Source organism: Rhinolophus ferrumequinum, chromosome 15 (genome assembly GCF_004115265.2).
Source record: "Rhinolophus ferrumequinum isolate MPI-CBG mRhiFer1 chromosome 15, mRhiFer1_v1.p, whole genome shotgun sequence".
In the NCBI taxonomy this organism is placed as follows: domain Eukaryota; kingdom Metazoa; phylum Chordata; class Mammalia; order Chiroptera; family Rhinolophidae; genus Rhinolophus; species Rhinolophus ferrumequinum.
The window spans coordinates 36,582,236-36,607,807 of record NC_046298.1 but is presented as its reverse complement, the minus strand read 5'-3'; the positions used below and the strand labels follow the sequence as shown (position 1 = coordinate 36,607,807).

At 37.8% G+C, this 25,572-nt stretch overlaps 2 protein-coding genes and 1 non-coding gene across 4 annotated transcripts in view; 1 reads left to right on the top strand and 2 right to left on the bottom strand.

Annotated features, from left to right (window-relative positions):
- LOC117034933 (serine/threonine-protein phosphatase with EF-hands 1-like) overlaps positions 1–25,572 on the bottom strand; it is a 70,662-nt gene that overhangs the window by 43,594 nt on the left and 1,496 nt on the right. The window contains exon 1 of one of the 2 annotated variants that reach the window (XM_033128432.1): positions 10,623–10,743. The exons of the other annotated variant lie outside the window; for it this stretch is intronic. The gene's annotated coding sequence lies outside the window, so the exon portion shown is untranslated. Of the gene's footprint in view, positions 1–10,622; positions 10,744–25,572 lie in introns of those variants that run through there. 2 annotated transcript variants of the gene reach the window in all.
- The window catches only part of LOC117035346 (zinc finger protein 850), a 102,971-nt gene that overhangs the window by 75,972 nt on the left and 1,427 nt on the right, over positions 1–25,572 (bottom strand). The window contains exons 2-3 of the mRNA XM_033129239.1: positions 11,760–11,851; positions 10,623–10,749 (exon numbers count right to left, since the gene is read on the bottom strand). Coding sequence (XP_032985130.1) covers positions 10,623–10,749; positions 11,760–11,851 — 219 coding nt within the window. The remainder of the gene's footprint in view (positions 1–10,622; positions 10,750–11,759; positions 11,852–25,572) is intronic.
- On the top strand, positions 5,448–5,584 carry LOC117035647 (U4 spliceosomal RNA). The gene has a single exon (XR_004425221.1). It is a non-coding gene; the product is annotated as a U4 spliceosomal RNA (small nuclear RNA).

The following is a 25,572-nucleotide window of genomic DNA, read 5'->3' as shown; positions in this document are numbered from 1 at the left end:
ATTTCAGATATTATCATATTAATAGATATATACCATATTATAAGGTTTATGCAATTCTGAGCAAAACTTGTAGCTGAAAAGGAGAATATGCTAACAGAATGATATGGAAAAGATGGTAGAGGTGGGCAAATGTGTATGGTACTTTGTTGACAAAGGATCTGTTGGAGATTGGCAAATATTGCATGACATAGAACAAAAATAATTTACTGTGATTGAATTATGTATAACAAAAATGAAATAATGCAATCATTATTTGACTACAACAATAAAATCATAAATGAATGCCAGTATCAGAAAATCAAAAGTACTCCTACTTAGAAATGAAGAAGCTCCCTACCAAATAACTGTTTAGTCAACGTGGAAATGTAATTGAAACTTAAAAAAGTTTGTCAGAGAATGATGGCCCTGAAAATATCACATATTAAAATCTATGGACCTCAACATAAGTCACATAAAAAGGATTTAAATGCAGATGGTAAAAATGAAAGAATGAAGATAACCAATGTACACATCTCACTCTAGTAAAAAGAAAAGAACAAAGCACCTTAAGAAAAGGTGAGGGGATAAATCAATTAATATAGAATCAGAATGTGATGAGTTAGAAAACATACAAAGACTATAACCAATGTAAAAAATAAAATGACAAGGGAAAGAAACATTGAGAGGGTATTTTTAAAAACATTGTAAGACTCTATGGTAATTAATTTGAAAATGTTGGCTTATGAATTATTTTCTAGGGAAATAAACATTGCAAACCCAGAAACCATAAAAGTTGAAAAAGACCAATTTGCTAGAAAGAGATAAAACTGTCCAAGACTCACTGCCCACAAAACAAAAAAAAATCATAAACATGCCTATTGCCCAGGTTGTGGCAACAGATAAGGTAATAAACCAGGGCTTCTTAAGCAAAGATTTAAGTCATGATCTGGAGCAGGGAAGGTAGAAGATGTGCCCTCGATTGTTGTGGCAAAAAAGTTTTATAATCGGTCATGGCAAAAGGACACAAAAATTACCTGAAGAAGCTAAAGGAGACCACCATGTTGACAATACAAGAATCAGAACGGCGGGGCGGGGGGGCGGGATTGTGTACCAAACAATGCTAACTAAATAAAATTAATACCTAGTACTGATTTTTAAAAAAAGAACAAAAAACATAAAACACAGAAGGCCAGAAGAACTCACTTTTAACCAATTCAGGTGTCTGGTCTGGGATAGGGAAGGGATAGGGTGAGCCTGGAAAAGCTTCAGAAAGCAAGAATAAATTAAAAGATTAAGGGATCAAGTCAAAGATACATAGCAATCACCATAAGGAATTACTCAATATTCATACATGGGCATAAAAAAATCAAAGACTGGGGTGGGCTACAGTTTACTGAACCAATGAAAATAATTCTACAATGAGATATAAACAAGAGAAGGTCGGAAAATTTCAAGTGTATTATTTAAGGTTGTTAATTAGTTACAATCGTATAAAGAACAAAGTCAAGCACTCTTGCTAGCTTTCCCACTGGAATTATATTTCAAGTTTACCAAAGAGCATGCGGACAAGTAATAAACGTAGAAGGAATGAAAGATAGAAAAACATTCATTCAAATGAAGATTTTCAATTGTAAAAATCATTAGGCGAATTGTTGATAAGAAACTGTCTATCCATAGAATGCCAAAGTAAGTCCAGAGAGATCCCTTTCTGACCCTATTATCTGAATTAACACTTTCTCCATCATTCTTTATCCCTTAACTTTTGCTTACTTTTCTTCACAGCACCTATCACTATATATGATATATTTTGGTTACTTGTTACCTTTTTTACCCCACAGAGCTTTGAAAGTAGTTTTCCCAAAACATCAAAGGGACTGACCTCCTCCTGGACCAGTTGGGTTTTTTACTCTGGTGATGGCTTTACCTGCCATATCATCCTTCACTCACCTGGCCCTGTGTTCTCATCACATCCCTCACAACCCTCCAGAGCAACTTCCCTTCCTCCAATAAGATGATCACGACCGACTTGAAATGGAATACTCTGCTTATAACAAAGAAATGTAACGTAACATAAAAATAAATAAGACTCATGACCAATGCTAAAAAACACTCTTGAGAATTGGTGAAGATTTAATAAATGGAGTAGGTATGATATTTATGAACTTCAGAGAAGAGAAATATGAGGAGATTGAAAGAACATTCACCTTAGTGTGACCACAGAATTACTAAGTATAAAGATACCAGACAGGTAAAGAATGTCTTATTTTATTTAAATCCATGCCAACTCTGTCTTGAGAGACAGTATATTGCAACAGTTAAAAACACCGGCTTTGGTGCCAGACTGCTTGGGTCGAAAACCTACTTCTGACACTAGTTGGCTATGTAACCTGGGGAAGTTGCCTAAGTATTCTGCATTAACAATTGCCTCAAAACAATACTACAATTAGTATTTACATCACAAAGTTATTAAAGAATTTACTAATTCAATATATTAAAAGTGCTTAGACCGGTGCTTGGTACAAGGTAAGAAATATGTAAGCTGATAAGGGGCAACAGGCCTTCAGGTGCCCTGTGCCATTCTGTTGAACTGACCCAAACCCAGTACTGGTGTCAGCCGAGCTTGTATTATAGCGTGGCCTCTCCCACACACCTGCAGGTCCAGGACAGGCAGCTACTAACTGTGGATTGCTTTCTAACTCCTGCCAGGTAACCCTAGGCTGGACACAGGCATTGGCTGACCTTGGCCTGTGCTGGAGCCCCTCCCAAGAGGCACCAGAACCAATACAACCAATGGCTGGCTTCAGACCACAACAGAGCACCACCTGCTTAGCCCCACGAGCAGCACACACAAAGGTTGGTCTTGACAGACACCAAAATCCACTGGGACGGATTCCTCTGCCTGGGGTCAGTGCCCACACAGCAGCTCGTATGCTGTGGTTGTGGCCACTCCACACAGCCAGTCAGCATGAGGGTCAATCCAGCGCACTGACATGCCAACAGCTATCAAGGCTAAACTACAACAGGAGAGCATATGAACCCACACAGGGAAACTCTTGGAGCATCCAGCTCAGGTCATCAGGGAGACTGTGCCACTGGGCCCACAGGACACCTGCTACCTAAGGCCACCCTGCAAAGACTGGGAGACATAGCCTATCTACCTAATACATAGAAACAAACACAAACACAGCCAAAATGAGAACACAAACATGTCCCAAATGATAAAATAGAAAACTCCAGAAAAAAGAACTAAATTAAATAGAGGCAAGCAATCTACCTGATACAGAGTTCAAAACACTGGTTATAAGGATGCTCAAGGAAATTAGTGAGAAGTTCAACGAAGAGACAGTAAGCATAAAAAAGGGCATAGAAACCATAAAAAAGAATCAGTCAGGAGTGAAGAATACAATAACTGTAGGGCAGAAGACACTAGAAGGAATCAACAGCAGATTTGATGAAGCAGGGGATCAAATCAGCAATTCAGAAGAAAAAGTAGCAGAAACACCCAAATGGAACAGCAAAATGAATCAAAAACAAATGAGCATAGTTTAAGGGACCTCTGGAACAACATCAAGTGTAAAAACATTTGCATTATAGGGGTACCCGAGGAGACAAGAAGGGAGCAAAGGATAGAGAACCTATTTGAAGAAATTAGAACTGAAAACTTCCCTAACCTGGCAAAGGAAATAAACATACAAATCCAGGAAATTCAGAGAGTCCCAAACAAGATGAACCTAAAGACACATCATTATAAAAATGGCAGAGGATAAAGACAGACAGAATCCTAAAAGCAGCAAGAGAACAGCAACTAGCTACACACAAGGGAGCTCCCATACTGTCAGCTGATTTGTCAACAGAAACTTTGTAGACCAGAAGGGACTGGCACAAAACATTCAAAGCCATAAAAAGCAAGGAACTACAACGAAGATTACCCTAACGGGAAAAGCTATCATTTAAAATTAAAAGAGATTTTTCAGAGAGCTTCCCAGGTAAGAAAAACCTAAGGAGTTCATCACCACCAAACCAGCATTACAAGAAATGTTAAAGGGACTTCTTTAAGAAGGGTTTAAAAACATAAAAATGAATGATAAAATGACAATAACTATGTACTGATAAACAATCACTGTAAATGTAAATGTACTAAATGTTCGGATCAAAAAACATAGTTTAGATGAATGGATAAGATAACAAGAACGATATACAGGCTGCCTACAAGAGACCCATTTCAAATGGAAAGACACACACAGGCTGAAAGTAAAGGGATGGGAAAAGATATTTCATGCAAAGGGGGAAAAAAGCTGGGTAGACATACTTATATCAGATAGACTTTAAAACAAAATATAACCAATGACAAAGAAGAACATTTCATAATGATAAAGGGATCAATCCAAAAAGAGGATATAACCCTTGTAAACATTTATGGACCCAACATAGGAGTATCAAAATATTTCAAACAAATATTGATGGATATACAGGGAGAGATCGACAGTAATACAGTCATAGTAGGTGACTTTAGTACCACCTTTACACCAATGGACAGGTCTTCCAGACAGAAAGTGAAAAAGAAAACTTTGGCCTGAAATGACACTTTAGACAAGATGGGTTTAATTGATATTTTTAGAGCATTCCACCCCAAAGTAGCAGGATATACATTCTTTTCACAAGCACGTGGAACATTTTCCAAGACAAACCACATATTAGGACACAAAACAAGTCTCAATAAACTTAAGACTGAAATCATATCAAGCGTCTCCTCCTATCATAATGACATGAAAATGGAAATCAAGTACAAGTTAAAAACTGAGAAACACACAAAGATATGGAGGGTACATAACATGCTACTTAACAATGAGGGTGTTAAAAACAAGATCAGGGAAGAAATCAAAAGATATCCAGAGACAAATGAAAATGAAAATACAATAATGACCCAAAATTTATAAAACACAGGAAAAGCAATTAGGAATTCTTAGCAATACAGGCCTATTTCAAAAAACAAGAACAATCTCAAACAATCTAATTACACAATTTTTACACTTAAAGAAACCAGAAAAAGAACAACAAACAGAGCCAAATGTGAATAGAAGGACAGAAAGAATAAAGATCAGAGCAGAATAAGCGAAATAGGGTTCAACAAAACAATATATAAGATCAATGAAACCAAAGGCTGGTTTTTTGAAAAGATACACAAAATTGATAAACCTTTAACTGGAATCATAAGGGAAAAAAGAGAAAAGGACCCAAATAAATAAAATCAGAAATGAAAGAGAAGTGACAACTGATACCACAGAAATACAAAGGATTATAAAAAAATATTACAAACAGTTATATGCCAACAAATTGGAGGATTGGGAAGAAATGGATACATTCTTAGAAACATACAATCTTCCAAGACTGAATCAAGAATAGAAAATCTGAACTGACCGATTACTCTTAATAATAACAAAATCAAATCAGTAATTTAAAAAACTCCCAGCTTTGCGCAGTGGTAGTATCGTAGCCAATGAGGTTTATCCGAGGTGCAATTATTGCTAATTGAAAAAACTCCCAACAAACAAAAGTCCTGGACCAGAGGGCTTCACAGGTGAATTTTACCAAACATTCTAAGAAGAATTATCACCTACCCTTCTCAAACTATTCCAAAATATTCAAGAGGAGGGAGGGCTCTGAAGCTCATTTTATGAGGCCACCATTACCCTGATTCCAAAACCAAAGACGTTACAAAAAAAAAGAAAGAAAATTATAGGCCACTATTACCAATGAACACAAATGCAAAAATCCTCAACAAAATATTAGCAAACCAAATTCAGCAATACATTCAAAGATCATACAGCATGACCAAGTGGGATTTATTCCTGGGATGCAAGGTTGGCTCAATATCTGCAAATCAATTAATGTGATATACCACATAAACCAAATGAAGGATAAAAATCATATGATTATGTCAATAGATGCAGAAAAAACATTTGACAAATCCAGCATATTTATGGCAAAAAATGGCAGCAAAGTGGGAATAGAGGAAACATACTTCAACATAATAAAGGCCATATATGACAAACCCACAGCTAACATACTCAACGGTGAAAACCTAAAAGTGTTTTTTGTAAGATCAGGAATACAACTAGCATATCCACTTTCACCACTTGTATTCAACATAGTATTGGAAGTCCCAAACAGAACACTCATACAAGAAAAAGATATAAAAGATATCCAAATTGGAAAGGAAGTAAAACTGTCACTATTTGCAGATGAAATGATACTACAAAGAGCGAACCCTTAAGGTTACACTAAAATACTATTAGAACTGATAAATGAATTCAGTAAAGTTGCAGAATACAAAATTAATATTGAAATATCAGTTGCATTTTTATACACCAATAACAAACTATCAGAAAAAGATATTAAGAAAACAATCCTATTTACAATTGCATCAACAACAAAAAATTACTTCGGGGCCGGCCCAGTGGCTCAGGCGGTTAGAGCTCCATGCTCCTAACTCTGAAGGCTGCCAGTTCGATTCCCACATGGGCCAGTGGGCTCTCAACCACAAGGTTGCCAGTTCAACTCCTCGAGTCCACAAGGGATGGTGGGCTCCGCCCCCTGCAACTAAGATTGAACACGGCACCTTGAGCTGAGCTGCCGCTGAGCTGGGCACAGCTCTCCACAACTAAGACTGAAAGGACAACAACTTGACTTGGAAAAAAGGCCTGGAAGTACACACTGTTCCCCAATAAAGTCCTGTTCCCCTTCCCCAATAAAATCTTAGAAAAAAAAAAAAAACTACTTCAAAGTAAATTTAACTTAGGTGGTAAAAGACCTATACTCAGAAAATTATAAGATATTTAAGACAGAAAATGTAGAAGATAGAAGATACAATAAATGGAAGCATATACCATGCTCATGGATAGGAAGAATTAACATTGTTAAAGTGTCCATATATCCAAACAATCTGTAGATTCAATGCAATCCCTATCAAAATACCAATGTCATTTTTCACAGAACTAGAACAAACAATCCTAAAATTTATATGGAACCATAAAAGACCCCAAATAGCCACAGCAACCTCAAGAAAGAACAACAAAATTGGAGGTATCACACTAGCTGATATCAAACTATATGAATCTAGGCTATAGTAATCAAAACAGCATAGTACTGGCATCAAAACAGACAAATAGATCAATGGAACAGAATACAGAACCCAAAAATAAAGCCATACCTATATGGTCAATTAATCTATAACAAAGGAGGCAATAATATACAATGGGATAAAGACAGTCTATTCTATAAATGGACAGATACATACAAAGTGTGATCAAACAATATGGTGAATGTTTAAATAAAAAAACATTACAGTAGGAGACCACATTGCCATTAATCCCCCTCAAAATACTCCACCTCACTTTGAACCCACTTATTCCATCATTTTTGCCACTTTCTGAAGCAGTTCTGGAAATATTCTTTTGTGAGTGTCTTTAATTGTGGTGTTGTGACTGCCTTGATGATCTGAATCATTTTGACATTGGGGAAGAGCCAGAAGTTGCATGGTGCCAGATGCAGTAAATAAGGTGGATGAGGACACACCATAATGTTTTTATTTGACAGAAATTGCCATGTACCAGAAACAATGTGTGACACAAAGCATTGTCATGATGGATTTATGGCACACTTTAAAACACACCTTCTCTTAACCATAGCTCACACCTGACTGACTGCACCAAACAAGGAAAACTTGTCACATACTGTTACTAAGGTTTGACATGCTGCTTCACGTATTGAAGATCCCTGCCTTTCCATTGGATGGCACTCAGCAGCAGTACTCACCTTATTTTTTGATCACAACATTGAAAGGCTCCGTGTCACACGGAGCTTCTGGTATGGCAATTTCTGTCAAATAAAAACATTACGGTGTGTCCTTATCCACCTTATGCACCAGATCTGGCACCATGCGACTCTGGCTTTTCCCCAAAGTCAAATAACCATGAAAGGTAAACATTTTGAATCAATTCAGGACATCGAGGCAGCCATGACACTGCAACTAAGGACATCATGAAAGAGGACTTCCAGAAGTACTTCAGAAAGTGGCAAGAAAGATGGGATAAGTGTTTGAAGTGAGGCGGAGTATTTTGAGGGGGATTAATGGCAATGTGTCTTTTACTGTAATAATTTTTTTTTTTTTTTTTTTAAAGATTTTATTGGGGAAGGGGAACAGGACTTTATTGGGGAACAGTGTATGTACTTCCAGGCCTGTTTTCCAAGTCAAGTTGTTGTCCTTTCAATCTTAGTTGTGGAGGGTGCCGTTCAGCTTCAAGTTGTTGTCCTTTCAGTCTTAGTTCTGTCGGGCGCAGCTCAGCTCCAGGTCCAGTTGCCATTGCTAGTTGCAGGGGGCACAGCCCACCATCCCTTGCGGGAACTGGCAACCTTGTGGTTGAGAGGACACGCTCCAACCAACTGAGCCATCCGGGAGGCAGCTCAGCTCAAGGTGCCGTGTTCAATCTTAGTTGCAGGGGGCGGAGCCCACCATCCCTTGCGGGACTCCAGGAATTGAACTGACAACCTTGTGGTTGAGAGCCCACTGGCCCATGTGGGAATCGAACCGGCAGCCTTCGGAGTTAGGAGCATGGAGCTCCAACCGCCTGAGCCACCGGGCCGGCCCAATAAATTTTTTTTAATTTAAAAATTCACCATGTATTTTGATCACACCTCATACATTCAAAAAAAAAACAAAACAAAACAATGAAACTAGACCAGCTTCTTACACCATGTACTAAACTCAAAATGGATTAAAGATTTAAATGTAAGACCCGAATATCCAAGACCCAAAACCATAAAACAAGGAGAAAACACAGGCAGTAAGCTCGGTGACATAGCTCTGAGTAATATTTTTTCTAATATATCTCCTTGGGCAAGGGAAACAAAAGAAAAAATAAACAAATGGGACTACATCAGATGAAAAAGTTTTTGCACAGTAAAGAAAACTAACATCAAAACAGAAAGACAACCTACTGAATGGGAGTAAACATTTGCCAATGATACATCTGATAAGGGGTTAATATCCAAAATTTATGAAGAACTCATACAAACCGAAAAAATAAACAATCTAATTAAAAAATGGGTAGGGAACCTGAATAGATATTTCTCCAAAGATGACATACAGATGGCCAACAGACATACGAAAAGATGCTCAAGGTCATAAATCATCAGAGAAATGCAAATTAAAACCACAATGAGAGATTACCTCACAGCTATCAGAACGGTTATCAATAAATCAACAAACAACAAGTGTTGGCGAGGATGTGGAAAAAAGGGAACCCTCATGCACTGTTGGTGGGAGTATAAACTGGTGTAGCCCCAATGGAAAACAGTTTGGAGATTACTCAAATAATTAAAAATAGACTCAGCAATTCCACTTCTGGTTATTTATCTAAAGAAATCCAAAACACTAATTTCAAAAGATATATACACCCCTATGTTCATTGCAGCATTATCTACACTGTCCAAGATATGGAAGCAACCTAAGTGCCCATCCACAGGCAATTGGATAAAGAAGAGGTGGTACATATATACAATGGAATATTACTCAGCCATAAAAAAGAATGATATCTTACCACTTGCCACAACATGGACGGAACTAGAGGGTATTAGGCTAAGTGAAATAAGTCAGACAGAGAAAGACAAATATCATATGATTTCTCTTGAATGTGGAAAGCAAAGAACAAAATAAATGAATAAACAATACAAAAACAGACTCATAGATACAGAGAACAAACTGAGGGTTGCCAGATAGGAGCGGCTTGAGGGACAGGGTGAAAAAGCTGAAGGGATTAAGAAGTAGAAATTGGTAGTTACAAAATAGTCATAGGTATGTAAAGGACACTATAGGGAATATAGTCAATAATACTGTAATGACTATGTACCATGTCAGGTGAGTATTAGACTTGTGGGGATGCGGGGGATTACTCCGTAAATTATGTAAATGTCTAACCAATATGCTGTAACATTTGAAACTCACATAAAATAATACTGAATGTCAACTTGAATTGAAAAATAAAAAAATAATAACGCAATAAAAGAAAACTATGTGAGCTAAAAGGAAAGCAAGTAGCTTTCTGAAACATTAAAAGGTCTTTGCTGGAATACTGACTTAATGTTAAATGCAAGTTCTTTAACCACAAAGCAGGTATAAGTATATACTTGTAGTAGGCAATGAATATGAATTCTGTTTATCAATCAAAGAACATATAAATAATACAGATTCTTTTAATAACCACAACAAATCAGGATACAGTGTCTTAGCTGTTCTCCTAGAAGGTGGGCAAGAAATAACAAAGCATTTATAGCAATTCTGAGCTAAAACACAATATAACAGATATTTCAAAGCACATGCTATACGAGTCCTACAAGTCGAATCCAGCTCCTTGGGTAGCAAGGAAGGTGAAAACTATATAAAGGAAGTGAGACGGCCTGAACATCATGAAGGATGGTGCAGATGCTTAATGTAAGTGTCATCTCTAATACAATGTTTAATCCCTATCTTTGGAAACAGAGACAAGAAATTCACCTCGTTTCTTAAAAGATAGCTTTGAGTTCACTGTCTATCAACTGATATTTTATACAGCATATTCTAAATTATGTGAAACAAATAAATTTACCCAGTGAGACCAAGTTGCTGTAGTTCTCCATCATCACATCCCAGTACAAGTCCCTCTGGGCAGAGTTCAGATATTCCCATTCGTCCTGTGAGAAGTTAATGATCACATCTCTAAATGTCACTAATTCCTGAAACAATAAACCACATGTTGATAAAATTGATGGAAATAGTTTTGAGAAAAAGAGAAAAAATAAAAAATTGCATTACACAAAGGGGTCTAAATAGTAAACAAATAGGCCAGTTATAGGAGTCTATGCTATGGGAAGTAAAGAAATTAGTGTTTCCAAACCAGACTACCTACACATCTTTAAAGAATCCATTTGCTTCAGAGAAATATTCCTGCATCCTATGGGATTTCTTAATTAGCTAAGGACATCTGGAAGTAGACAAAATAATCAGTTTACAAATTAAAAGAAATAGTGTATACATGCACATTGCATATTACATGCCTGCTGCATGAATTATCAATAAATGTGAATTTCTACATTCTTATTCCTCTGTATAGGAAAAATATCTAACTTATAAAATGGGATCTGAACAATATTTTTAAATTTCTTGCAGCCCCATCACTATACAAAGTATCAATATCATTATTTTACATTATGTAATAAAACATATTACTTCTAAGGACAAATTAGTAAATCCTTTTTTAGTAATTACAGAATAGTCTACTTGGTCAAAATATATCAACCTTAACTATACTTAAACATTTAGATTGGATAACGTCTTTCCAATTCTGGAGGAACTATTAATGAGACCAGTCAACATCAAATCCAATGTACCTGGAAACTCAAGTCTGTTCAGGAGAAGTACAGAGTTTTGCCCATATGTCATCAAATGTATCTATTTGTTCTTTTACACTATCTAAGAATATGAAAGAGGGATGGTAAATGCCTCCATCTAGGGATTCTATTTGAATTCTATAGCTAGCTCTTCTTGACAAAAGACTGAATACACAGAAGTGTTGAACATTATTTAAAGAATAGTTAGCTACACAGGAGGTACACTGTGCTGTTTGGGTCCAACCCTCACTAGAATGTGAAAAACTATGGGGATGTGGGCAGAATGCTTATGGCTGTCTGGTAGGAAGATTCAGAAAAAGGAAATATTCAAAAAGGAGACAGGAATAGCAACTTACATGGTCCATGGTTAGAACTGCAAAGAACTGGTCAGGGAATTCCACTTCTGGCATGACAGCACGGAGCTCCACGAATATGCTCCCCATCAAAACTGGTAAAAATTATATATAAAAACATACAGCAAATGAAAAACATTTGTTCAAGAAAAATCTGTTAAATCTTATTAAGAACTGTGAGAGTCTGCCGTATCTGATCCAAACCTACACCCTTCCTTGTCCATCCCATCTTAGTGATAAAAAGATTCCATTCAAAACTGGTATAACCAAGGACATAGGCTTCCTCACCACTCCTCAACCCCTGCTCCCAGTAAGATGTGCTGGGAGGAGCAGCGCACCAGCATTTCTCATCCTTCCCCCAGCTACCTATTATTCAGGCAAACACAGCCAAGGGATGGAAATTTTCTTCTGCCTAGCAGCCACACACAAAATGTAGACTGTATCTTAAGTGTGGCACTGCTGAGAATACTGGTGTCCCAATTGTCTTTGCGTTGGCTTCTGGGGGAATTCCATGGCAAGAGAGGCAAGCTGAGGCCTAGGTCTGCTGCACCCACTCCCATTTACCAAATACCCCCTCTACTTTAGGAGCTGAGTGCATGGCACTGTCCCTACTTCAAACACTAGAGTCGTGGCTGAGGCTCTGTCCAGGAGGTGAAGCAGGCCACAGAAGAGAGAGCTCCATATCCCTCTCCAAAGGAACTGACTTCATTTGCAACGGAGTATGGAAGTTCAAGCCTAAGGACATTCTCAAAAACAGTGGAAGTGTTGGTGAAAGCCTACGGGGAGAAAACTGGAAGATTCTTTGGAGATAAATGCCAAGCTGTGGGCAAGCTAGTTTGCCAGAAAGAATCAGAAAAAGACACTTGGGGAGCCCTTCCTGTTGTCATAGCAAATCTCAAACACTGACTTGATGGCATTATTCTGTAAAGCAATGCACACCCTATGGCACTGTTGAAAACAGTAGTGCCATCAGTCATAATTAGTGGCGCTTAAAAGCTGGGTGTGGTCATGTAAAGAGACATTGAAAGACATCCCTGTCAAAACTACTGTCATCCTAGGGTGACTATGGTAACATTCAAGGCTTTACCTTAAGGAGCAACATCAGACATTTACACTATGCAGGGAGATTGATTTCACTTGGTTATTCTAGCCAGTCACTAAAGCAAACAAGCAAATAACAATAACAAGCCTGTTTGTGTGTTGAGGGGAGGGGAACCAAAGTACCGGAGTCCAAAAATTATCTAAAATGCTTAATTTCAACAATTAAGAGGCAAAAGAATAGGAAAATATGACCCATGAACCAAGAAAAAAACCCCAAACAAACTAGAAACTGCTTATGAGAGCACACAGATGTAACAAAGACCTCAAAAGAGCAATTATAAATATGTTCAAATAAACAAAGGAACCCATGCTTAAAGTAAACAAAGGAATGATCACTATGTTGCATCAAATAAATAATAGCAATAGAGACAGAAGTTACTTAATATAACCAGATGGAAATTCTCGAGTTGAAAGTATAATAATTGAAATGGAAATTTCACTAGAATAACTCAATAGTAGATATAAACTGGAAACGTACTAGAAAACATAAGCACACCAACATATACATAATAGGTGTAACAGAAGAGAGGAAAGAATCACTTTAACACAATCAAATAATGGATAAAAAGTTCCCAGATTTATTGAAAAATATTAACCTATACACCCAGGAAGCACAACAAACACCAAGTAAGATAAATGCACAAAAATCTACAAATAGATACATCATGGTAAAAACGGTGACATCCAAAGGACAGAATCTTGAAAGCAAGAGAAATGATTTGTCACTAACAAGTGAACCCTCATAAGATTAACTGACTTCTCATCAAAAATAGTGGAAACCAGAAGACAGTGAGATGATATATACAAAGTACCAAAAATTTTCAACCAGGAATCCAGCAATGCTTTTTTTAAATGAAGATTAAAAAAGACATTCCTTGATAAATAAAAACTGAGAGAATTAATTGCTAGCAGACTAACCTTAAAGAAATACTCAAGAGAGTTCATCAGACTAAAAACAAGTGATCCCAGAAAGTAATACATATGCACCCACAAAAAAACAAAGAGCACCATAAAGATAATTATGTAATTTAAAAAGACAGTATACCTGCATAATTCTTCCCTGTTGCTTAACAGATTTAAATATCAACTGCATGATGTGACGTGCATATATTGGATTATTGGGCCTATAATATATAGAAATGATTACATTGCCAATTATAACACAAAGAAGGTCTGTAGAAGCAAAGCTGCAGACTAAGGAAATCATTCCAGATGGTAATTCAAATCACATAATCAAATGAAGAGAATCAAAATAATAAAAAGATTAATATAACAAAAGCTATAAATGTATAGGGGTTTTCTTTTGTTTTCATAGCTTTTTAAAAGACATAGGTTCATATATAGTAAAAATTACAACAATAAGTGCTTGTGTTTGAAACATGGAAGTAATGTGAACAATATTTCCACAAATATTGAATATGGTGAAATGGAATAGGGTTATATGAGCAACATTTCTATTATCTTACTGAAATTTAGTATAAGTTAGAAGTTGTTTCTGATAAGATATACATGTTGAGCCCAGGATTAACCACTAAAATATTTGCAATTCATGTATCTGATAAGAGGATAATATCCAAAATATATAATGAAATCATACAATTCCATAGCAAAAAAAAAAGAAAAAAGAAATTAATTCTATGTAAAAAATGGGCAGAGGATCTGAAGACATTTTCCCAAAAAAGACATACATCTGGCAAACAGATACTTGAAAAGGTGCTCAATCTCAGTAATCATTAGAGTAATGCAAATCAAAATCTTACACCTGATCAAATGGCTATTAAAAAAAGGATAAGGGACAACAAGCATTGGCAAGGAGTTGTGGAGAAAAAGGGAACACTTATGCATTGTTGATGGGAATATAAATTGGTGCAGCCACTATGGAAAACAGTATAGAGGTTCATTGAAAAATTAAAAATAGAAATACCATCTGACCCAGAAAGTCCACTTCTGGGTATTTATCTGAAGGAAACGTATTCACTCTCTTAAAAAGATTTTTGTACCCCTATGTTCATTGCAGCATTATATACAATATCTAAGACATGGAAACAATCCAAATGTCCACTGATGGGTGAATGGATAAAGAAAATGTGGTATACATATATGCAGCAGAATATTATTCAGTCATAAAAAAGGAGGAAATACTGCCATTTGTTACAACATAGATGGACCTTGAAGGCATTATGCCAGGTGAAATAAGTCAGACAGAGAAAGACAAATACTGAATGATCTCCTAATATGTAGAATGTACAAAACAAAACAAAAAGGAATTCATAAATACAGAAACCAATTGCTGGTTGCCAGAGGTGAAAGATGAAGGGTGAGCAAAATGGGGACCGGAGGTCAAGGAAAGCACACACTTCCAGTTATAAGATAAATAAATCCTGGGGATAGAATGACTCCAGTTAACAATACTGCGGTGTATACTTGAAAGTTGCTGAGATTGCAAATCTTAAAAGTTCTTATCTGAAGAAAAAAAAAGTAACTGTGTGGTGATGGGTGTTAACTAAATTTATGTTGGTAATCATTTTCATATATATATATATATATATATATATATATATATATATTAAATCATTATGTTGTACACCTAAAACTCATTTAATGTCATATGTCAATTACATCTCAATAAAAATAAAAGCAAAAAAGAACAATGGTAAAGGCAACTAAAAAGGTTAAGTATGTCACCCAATATTATTTATATTTGGGGTTTCTTGGTTTTGCATTATATCCTTATAAACAAATGCATAAGACAATAATTATAAACCTATGTTAAAAGGCACACAATGTATAAAGATATACTCAAGGACAAAAGCAGTGTAAAGATAGCAGAATAGACAGATCTTGAGCTCACCTCCTCCCAGTTTTAGACACATCAAAACTATAACTTAATATAGAACAACCATCACTGAGAGTAACCTGAATTTCTACAACTAAGGTATAAAAAAGCCACACTGAAACAGGTAGAAGGAGCAAAGATGTGGTCTGGTCAGGACTCACATCCCAGTGTGGTGATTCACAAGTGGGAGGGGTATAGCAACCACAGTGGGCCCCTCTGAGGAGCAAGTGGTCTGAGCCCCACATGGGCTCCCCAGTCCAGGAAACCTGATCATCAGCCTGAGGAACCTGTCCTGGGAAGAGGAGCCCCCATCACATTTGGCTTTGAGAAACAACAGGGCTTACATCTGAGAGAGATGAAAGGCCATAGGAAAATGTGCCTCTGCATTAAAAGGTCCACACAAAAACTCCCTTGCTCAAAAGTCGAGAGCAGAGGCAGCAGTTTGAAAAGTGCCTGGGTCACATGTGAAGGAGTTTCACTGACTAATATTAGGGCAAGTGCTGGGAGGGGCAAGGATCCATGGGAACTTTCTATGGGGATGGAAGCCCTGGTGGGTCCATTATTTCTTTGTTTCTTTTGTTAGGCCTTCCTTCCACCTGCCTGGCCCAGCAGGGAGGATGCCAATTCTGACACTCTCCATTAACCTGGATAATAAGTTTGCCCCTTTCGACCATTCCCCTAGGTCTTGCTCTGTCCAAAATGATCCCCTGGCCAGAGCTCCTCCCAAGCGGCTCCACACCCTTCACATGCAACGACCAGTTTCAGCTTGCACCAGAGCTCCTCCCAAGCATCTTCAGTCCCGTCATAAATGGCAGCCAGGAGTGGCTCCCATCATAGCGCCTTCTAAGTGGCTCCAGATCCAGCACACACAAAGACAAGGCTTGGGTCACACAGGAGTCCCTCCCAACCAACTCTAGCCCCCACACAAGTAATGGCAGGCCTCAGCTCACACTGGAGTTCCACCAAAGAGGCTACAACCCTGGCACATGTGGCAGGGGAACTCAGTTTGCATCAGAGCCCCTCTCAAGTAGCTCCAACTCTAACACATGTGATGGCCAACCTCAGCTCCCATCAGAGACTCTCTCAAGAGTCTCCAAATCTTGCACAAATGCTGGCCAATATGAGCTCACACTGGAACCCCACTCAAGTGGCTCCAATCCCAGCAAAACCAGTGGCTGGCCTGAACCCACACTGGAGCCCTTCCCAAAAGTCTCCAGACTTGGCATACCTAGTGGGTGGCCTTGGCTGGCACTGGAGAACCTCCAAAGTAGCACCTGCTCTGTGGGGCCAGCCCCCAAACACCAGACCATCCCACAGAAGTCATAGCCAGTCCTCACAGCCAGTTGGCCTGAGGGTCAACCCTGCCCAACAGCACACCTGTAGCAATCATGACACAACTAGAACAAAATGGAACACACAACTCACACAGGGAACAACCCTGGAGCACCTGGCTCTGGTGATCAGTGAGGACTGTGCACAGAGCCCAACACGACACCTTCTACTTATGGCCACACTTTCAAGACCACACTTAGAAAAAGAACTAAATGAAACAGAGATAAGCACTCTATCAGATAAAGAGTTCAAAGCAATGGTTATGAAGATACTCAATGAACTCTAGAGAAAAATTACTGAATCAGTGAGAACTTAAACAGAAAAATATATCAAAAAAGAACCAAATAGTACTAAAGAGTATAATAACTAAAATGAAAAATACACTAGAGGGAATTAACAGCAGGTTAGAAAAGGTGGAAGAATGAATCAGCAATCTGGAAGACAAGGTAGTGAAAAATCACCCAATCTGTACAGCAAAAAGGAAAAAAAAAGAATCATTAAAAAAATGAGACTAGTTTAAGGGACCTCTGGAACAACATAAAATGTAATAACATTCACATCACAGGGGTCCCAGAAGGAGAAGAGTGAAAGAAACAGAAAATCTATTTGAAGAAATAATGGCTGAAAACTCCCTAATCTGGTAATGGAAACCAACATCCAAGTCCAGGAAGCACAGGGAGTTCCAAACAAGATAAACCCAAAGAGATCCACACCCAGACTCATCATAATTATAACACCAAAAGTTAAAGAGAGAATCATAAAAGCAGCACGAGAAAACCAGCTAGTTACACAAAAGGAAATCAGTGATAAGACTATCACTGATTTTTCAGCAGAAACTTTTCAGGCCAGAAGGGAATTGCATGATACATTCAAAGTAATGAAAGTATAAAAACTATAACCAAGAATTATCCACCTGGCAAGGTTATCATTCAGAATTGAAGGAGAGATAGTTTACCAGACCAGCAAATCTAAAGGAGTTCATCACCACTAAACTGGCACTACAAGAAATGCTAAAGGGATTTCTTTGAGGGGAAAAGAAAAGGAGAAAGCCAAATATAAAATATAGGAGAGAAAAAAATCTCACTGGTGAAGGCAAACAATTAGTAAAAGCAGGGGATCAACCAATTATAAAGCTAGTATAAAGGTTACAGACAAAAGCAGTAAATCATGTACATCTGGAATTAAAAGAGACAAACACAAAATGTAAATTATGACATCAAAAACAAAATGTAGGGGGGTTAGTAAAAAATGTGCTTTTAGAATGTGCTAACTTAAAACAGACTACTATAAACATAGGTTTTTATATATGATCATGGTAACCACAAACCCCAAACTTCTGATACACAAAAAGTGAAGACAAAGGAATCCAAACCTAACACTAAAGAAAGCAATGCACGGGAAAAAAGAGATAGAGAAGAAAGGAACGGAGAATAATTACAAAACAACCAGAAAACAATAAAATGGTAATAAGTACATCCTATCAATAATTACTTTAAATGTAAATGTACTAAATGCTTTAATCAAAAGACATAAACAGCAGAATGCATTAAAAAACAAGACCCATACATATGCTGTCAACAAGAGACTCATTTCAGATCTAAAGACACACACAGACTAAAAGTGAGTGAATGGAAAAAGATATTTCATGGAAATGGAAACAGAAAAAAAGCTGGGATACAATATTTATGTTAGACAAAATACACTTTAAAACAAAGAGACAAAGATGGCATTACATAATGATAAAGGGATCAATCCAACAAGAAGTTATACCACTTGTAAATATCTATGCACCCATTGCAGAAGTACAATATATAAAGCAAATATTAACACATAAAGGGATTGGTTGACAGTCATACAATAGTGGTTGGGGGCATTAACAACCCACTTACATAAATGGATAGATCATTCAGACAGAAAATGAACAAGGAAACAGTGGTCTTCAATGACAAATTAAACGAGGTGAACTTATTAGATATTTATAGAATATTCCATAGAAAAACAAAATACACATTCTTTTGGAGAGTAAATGAGAAATTCTTCAGCATAGGTCACATTCTAAGCCACAAAATAAGCTTTGATAAATATAAGAAAAATTGAAATCGTATTGAACATCTTTTCTGACCAAAACAAAGTAAAAGTAGAAATCAATTATAAGAAAAAAACTGGAATAAACACAAACACATGGAGGCTAAACAACATGCTATTGAATAATGAGTTATTGAAGAAATCAAAGTGGAAATGAAAATATATCTTAAAACAAATGAAAATGTAAACACAATGTTCCAAAATCAATGGGACACAGCAAAAGCAATTCTAAGAGGGAAGTTCATAGAAATAGAGGCTTGCTTCCCAAAACAAGAAAAATCTAAACAATCTAACCTTACACCTAAAGGAACTGGGAAAAAATAAAACCCAAAGGTAGTAGAAGATAGGAAATAATAACAGATCAGAAGAGAAACAAATGAAATACAGACTAAGAAAAAAAAATCAATGAAACTAAAAGCTGTTTCTTTGAAAAGATAAACAAAATTGATAAACCCTTAGCCAGATTCATCAAGAAAAAAATGAAAGGACCCAAATAAATAAAATCAGAAATCAAAGAGAAGTTACAACTGATTTCACAGATACAAAGTTTCATAAACTATATGCCAACAATATACAAAAAATGGATAATTTCCTAGAAACATACAGTCTTCCAAGACCAATCATAAAGAAACACAATATCTGAAAAGACCAATTATTAGTAACAAAATTGAAGCAGTAATAAAAAAAACACCCAACAAATAGAAGTTCAGGACCATTGAGTTTTACAGGTGACTTCCACCAAACATTCAGAGAAGAATTAATATGTATCCCTTTAAAGCTATTCCAAAAAAATTGAAGAGGAAGGAACATTTCCAAACTCATTCTACAAGGCCAGCACTACCCTAATAACAAAACCAGACAGATACGACAAAGAATATTACATACCACTATTCCTGATGAGCACAGATGAAAAATTCTCAGTAAAATATTAACAAATTGAATTCAACAATATATTACAAGCTGTCAGGCTTCCAGTCAAGATGGTAGAGTAGGTAAATGCTGTGCTCGCCTCCTCCCATGACAACATCAAAATTACAACTAAATTACAGAACAATCACCTTCTGAAGACCAGCAGAATAGAACTCCTTAAGAATACAAAGAAGCCATGTAGAGACTGGTTGGAGGGACAGAGAGGCAAAACAGGCTGGTCCCACACCCATGTATGGAAGTTAAGAATTGGGAGGGATATCTTGGCTACAGAGGTCCCCCCTGAGAAGCAAGAGGTTCCAGCCACCCACCAGACTCCCCAGCCAGGATCATCAGTGCCAGAAAGAGAAGTCCCCACAACATCTGGCTTTGTAAATCAGCCAGGATTCCATCCAGATGAAACAGACGGCTGCTGGAAACCCAGGCATCCACTTAAAGGGCCGGTGCACAGAATCAATACCTCACAAACACTCACCTGAAGCTCCAGCGAGAAAGATCACAAGGTCAAAAGGCACCAGAGACATACTGTGTGTCTTAGGGGAGCTAGAAAGACAGCTGCCATAGTTCGTATGTTAAGTCCTCACTCCACATTGCCTTACAGGGGCACCAAATCTGAATGGGCATTAACTTGATGAACACGCCTCACCCCACTCTCATGACATCCTGATACCTTGCCCCTAAACACATATACTGCCTCAGGATCTCTCAGCAGCTGTGCCATATAAGCAGCCAATCTTGGCAGCCCATCTTCCACCATGCTGAATACTTTTCTAGTAATTCTAAAAGGTATGCAGGCCCCAAGGAAGAGGCAACTGCTATTAGCATGCCCTGTGCCTCTTGCTGAGTGGCCCCAGGCCCAGTACTGGTGACAGCCAGCTGGGCTCCCATGTGGCCACACCCACATGCCTCTGGGCACATCACAGACAGCTACCAATCTCTATCACTTTGTAGTTCCTACCAGGTGAACCGGAGATGAGCACAGGGAGTAGCTGTCCTTAGCCTGTATTGCAGCCCCTCCCAAGAGGCCCCAAACCAACACACATGGTGGCCAGTTTCAGACCACAACAGAGCACTACCCAATTAGCTCCACACAAAAAAAACACACACAAAAGGTGGTATTGGCAGGCAACAGAGCCCCACTGAGGCAAATCCAGCTCCATGGGGTCAGCCCTTGCACAGTAGCTCATATATTGTGGTTGCAGCCCATGCTCACAGTCAGTCAGGATGAGGGTCAACCTCATGCACTGACATGACAACAGCAATCAAGGCTCAAGACAACACACACGAGGGACACTCCCAGAAGACTTGGCACAGGAGAACAGGGAGAGTGTGCCACTGGTACCCACAGGGCACCTACTATATAAGACAAAGTAACAGAAAACACACAATCAAAACAGCAAAAAAAAAGTTTTTTGTGTTTTTTTTTTTAAATTGAGGATAGTTTAAGGGACCTTTAGGACAACACCAAGCATAACAACATTCACATCATAGGGGTACCAGAAAAAGGAGAGATAGAACAAGGAATTTGAGAACCTATTTGAAGAAATAATGACTGAAAACTTCCCTAACCTGGACAAAAAAATAGACATACACCTCAAGAAAGTGCAGAGAGTACTAATGAAGAGAAACCCAAAGAGGCCCACAGCAAGACACATCATAATTAAAATGCCAAAGGTTAAAGACAAAGAAAGACTCCTACAAGTAACAAGAAAAAAGCAGTTAGTTACCAACAAAGGAGTTACCAGAAGACTGTCAGCTGATTTCTCAACAGAAGTATTTTTGACCAGAAGGAATTAGCATGAAATACGAGTATTCAAAGAGATGCAAAGCAAGAACTACAATCAAAGTTACTCTACTCAGCAGAGCTATCATTTAGTCGAAGTGCAGATAAAGAGCTTTCCGGACAAGACAAAGCTAAAGGAGTTCATCACCACCAAACTAGTATTGCAAGAAATGTTAAAGAACTTCTTTAAGAAGAAGAAAAAGATATTCACAAATATGAATAATAAAATGGCAGTAACTACCATTGATTGGTTTAAATGCTCCAATCAAAAGATAGGGTGGCTGAATGGATAACAAGACCCTTATGTATGCTGCCTACAAGAGCCTCACTTCAGATCAAAAGACACACACAGACTGAAAGTAAAGGGATGGAAAAAGATATTTCATGAAAATGGAATTGAAAAAAATATCTGGGGTAGCAATACTTATACCAGACAAAACAGACTTTAAAACAAAGGCCACCTGCCTTACTGTGAATGTCATCAGGTTGAGGATCAGAAGTCAGGTGGGTGGGGGTATATCTGTTTTATTGTGAGAAACCAACAGGAGCTGTTCAAGCAGCCTAAACTGTGAAATTGGTGCTGCCAGTTATAACACAAGGTCCCCAGTTAGACTTGAATTTCAGAGCAATGACAAATAACTGTTCAGTATAAGCATACCCCCCTGTTAAGTGTTGTCAGCTTCAAACCCAAGGTTGGCTGGGGTTCCTTGCAACTTTCAGGGCTGTAAAGAAAACCAACAATTTGCAAAATATTCCCCCTCTAAGTTGGTCAGTAGTGTTGTCATGGCTATGTATGGTGTCAGATGGTTACTTGATTTATATGGGTGATCACTTCGTAAGTTATATAAATGTCTAACCACTGTTGTATACCTGAAACTAATATACTATTGTATGTCAGCTGTAATTGAAAAATTAAAAAATATTTCAAAATGCAGAAAATTAAAAATAAAAGAATAAAATCAAAATGGATTAAAGACTTAAATGTAAGACCAGAAACCATTAAGACTCGTAGAAGAAAACATAGGTAGTAAATTCTTTGTCAACGCTTTTAGTAATATTTTCTTGGATACGTCTCCTTGGGCAAAGGAAACAAAAGCAGCAATAAACAAATGGGACTACATCAAACTAAAAAGGTTTTGCACAATAAGGGAAACCATCAGCAAAATGAAGACAACCTAGTGAATGGGAGAAGATATACTCCAATGATACATCCAATAAGGGGTTAATATCCAAAGAATAGGAATATAAACAACTCAAACAATGTAACACCAAAAAACAAAAAAAGCAAACAAAACACAATCTGATTAAAAAATTGGCAGAGGACTTCAACAGACATTTCTCCAAAGAACATACTGATGACCAATAGACATACAAAAAGTTGTTTAGCATCACTAATCATCAGAGATACACAAATTACATCCACAATGAGCTATCACCTCACACTTTTCAAAATATCATGAATAAATCAAATAAGTGTTGGGGAGGATGTGTAGAAAAGGAATTCTTATGCTGTCTTGATGGTGCAAATCGACTGCAAATTGGTGCAGCCTCTATGGAAAATGGTATGGAGCTTCCTCAAAAAATTATAAATAGAACTACCTTAGGACATAGCAATCCCACTTTTGGGTATTTCCCTTTAGAAATCCAAAATGCTAATTCAAAAAGATATATGCACCCCAAGTTCACTGTAGCATTATTTACAATAGCCAAGATATGAAAGCATCCTAAATGTTCATTGATAGACAAACAGATAAAGAAGATGTGATACATATATACAATGAAATATTACTTGGCCATAAAAAAGTGAAATCGTATCATTCACAATATGGATGGACCTAGAGCGTATTATGCTAAGTGAAATAAGTCAGACTGAGAAAGACAAATACCATACGATTTCATTTATATGTGGAATCTAAAAAAACAAAATGAACAAACTAGACTCATAGACACAAAACAAACTGATGGTTGCCTGATGGGTGGAGGATTGGGTGGCTGGGTGAAAAAGGTGAAGAAGTACAAATTTGCAGTTACAAAATATTCATGGAGGGGCCAGCCCGGTGGCTCAGGTGGTTGGAACGCCAAGGTCTCCCCTTCCATTCCCACATGGGCCAGTGAGCTGCATCCTCTACAGCTAAGATTGTGAACAACGGCTCTTCCCGGAGCTGGGTTGCCATGGGCTGCTGTGCTGCCATGGGCTACCGTGTGCTGCCAGGAGTGGTCGGTGGCCAGCGTGAGTGGCCGGCAGCCAGCGTGAGGAGCGAGCTGCTGTGAGCTTCTGTGAGCGGCTGACCGACTGCCTCAGCCAGGGGGAGCGCAAGGCTCATAATACCAGCATGGGCTGGGAGCCGTGTCCTACACAACTCGACTGAGAAACAACGGCTTGAACCGGAGTGGCGGGGGGAGGCGGAAGAAAGGGAAAAATATACATATATATTCATGGGGTTGTAAAGTATAACATAGGGAATACAGTCAATAATATTGTAATAACAATAATATATGTTTGGTGTCAGTTGGGTACTAGACTTATTGGGGTGATTACTTTATAAGTTATAGAAATGTCTAATCACCATGTCGTACACCTGAAACTAATATTGAATGTCAACTGTAATTTAAAATTTTTAAAAATATTTAAAAAACTGATGCTGCCAGGGCCAGCCAGTTAGTTGGTTAGAGCACAATGCTCGTAACACCAAGGTTGCCGGTTCGATCCCCACATGGGCCAGTGTGAGGTGTGCCCTCCACAACTAGATTGAAACAACTACTTGACTTGGAGCTGATGAGTCCTGGAAAAACACACTTCAAAAAAACAAACTGATGCTGCCAACTCTTACACAAGATCTAGCTGGTACAACATAAATCTCCTAATGTATTCTTTGGGAAATAAAGTCCTGCCTTTCTTGACAGAAATCTCTCTGCACATACCCCCAATAATCCTCTTATGTACTACTAAAAGCCTCCAGCATAAGAGTGCTACTTAGTGAAATCAAACAAACAATCTCATGCCTTTCCATTTTCCCATTCATATCTCTAAAGAATATCTAAATTTTCTAATGTGAATTCTACCTAAGCATTGGTCTCTTCCCAACAAATTACCAAGTAAAGGAGATTTATTTCTGTATCATGAGAATGCTTAGACCAGAAGAGCACAAGAGGAGGTACGGCCAAATGATTATATGAAAATTAACTGTAGGAAAGGCATTTCATGAGGCACTGGGAGAGAACGGGATCCATCCTCATGGATCATTAATTGGAAAGAGAAGGCCTAGAGACCAGGTAAATAGATAAGTCACTATTTGGCAGGGCATTTCAGATAAAGTTTTCCTATATCCTGAAAAACAAAATGCGTTTCATGAAAAAAAGAAAGTTCAAAATGACCTCTAGCTCGGCATTGATGAGCAACTGCAATGCTTTTCTGGCTTTCCTTTGGGAATACAGCAAAACTTGGAAGAAAAAGGGAATCTTGGCATACCAGGCCTTTCTTAGGGCTCAGACAGGCTAAACATAAGAACGCATTTTTCATCACTAGTGTAAACAATAATAAAACAGAGCCAGTGTAAAATGGAGATACAGCTGCCACGCCAGAACTGCCTTGCACATCTTATGCCTAAAACCTTGGACTGTTAAAACAGGACAAAATAACCTCTGGACTGGGCATAAGGCAACACTGTCTTAAACAACTGTTTGCAAAGATAACAAGAATGCAGTTATTATGAATACTGGACTGAAAATTAAAAATATTGTTTAGAATTAGC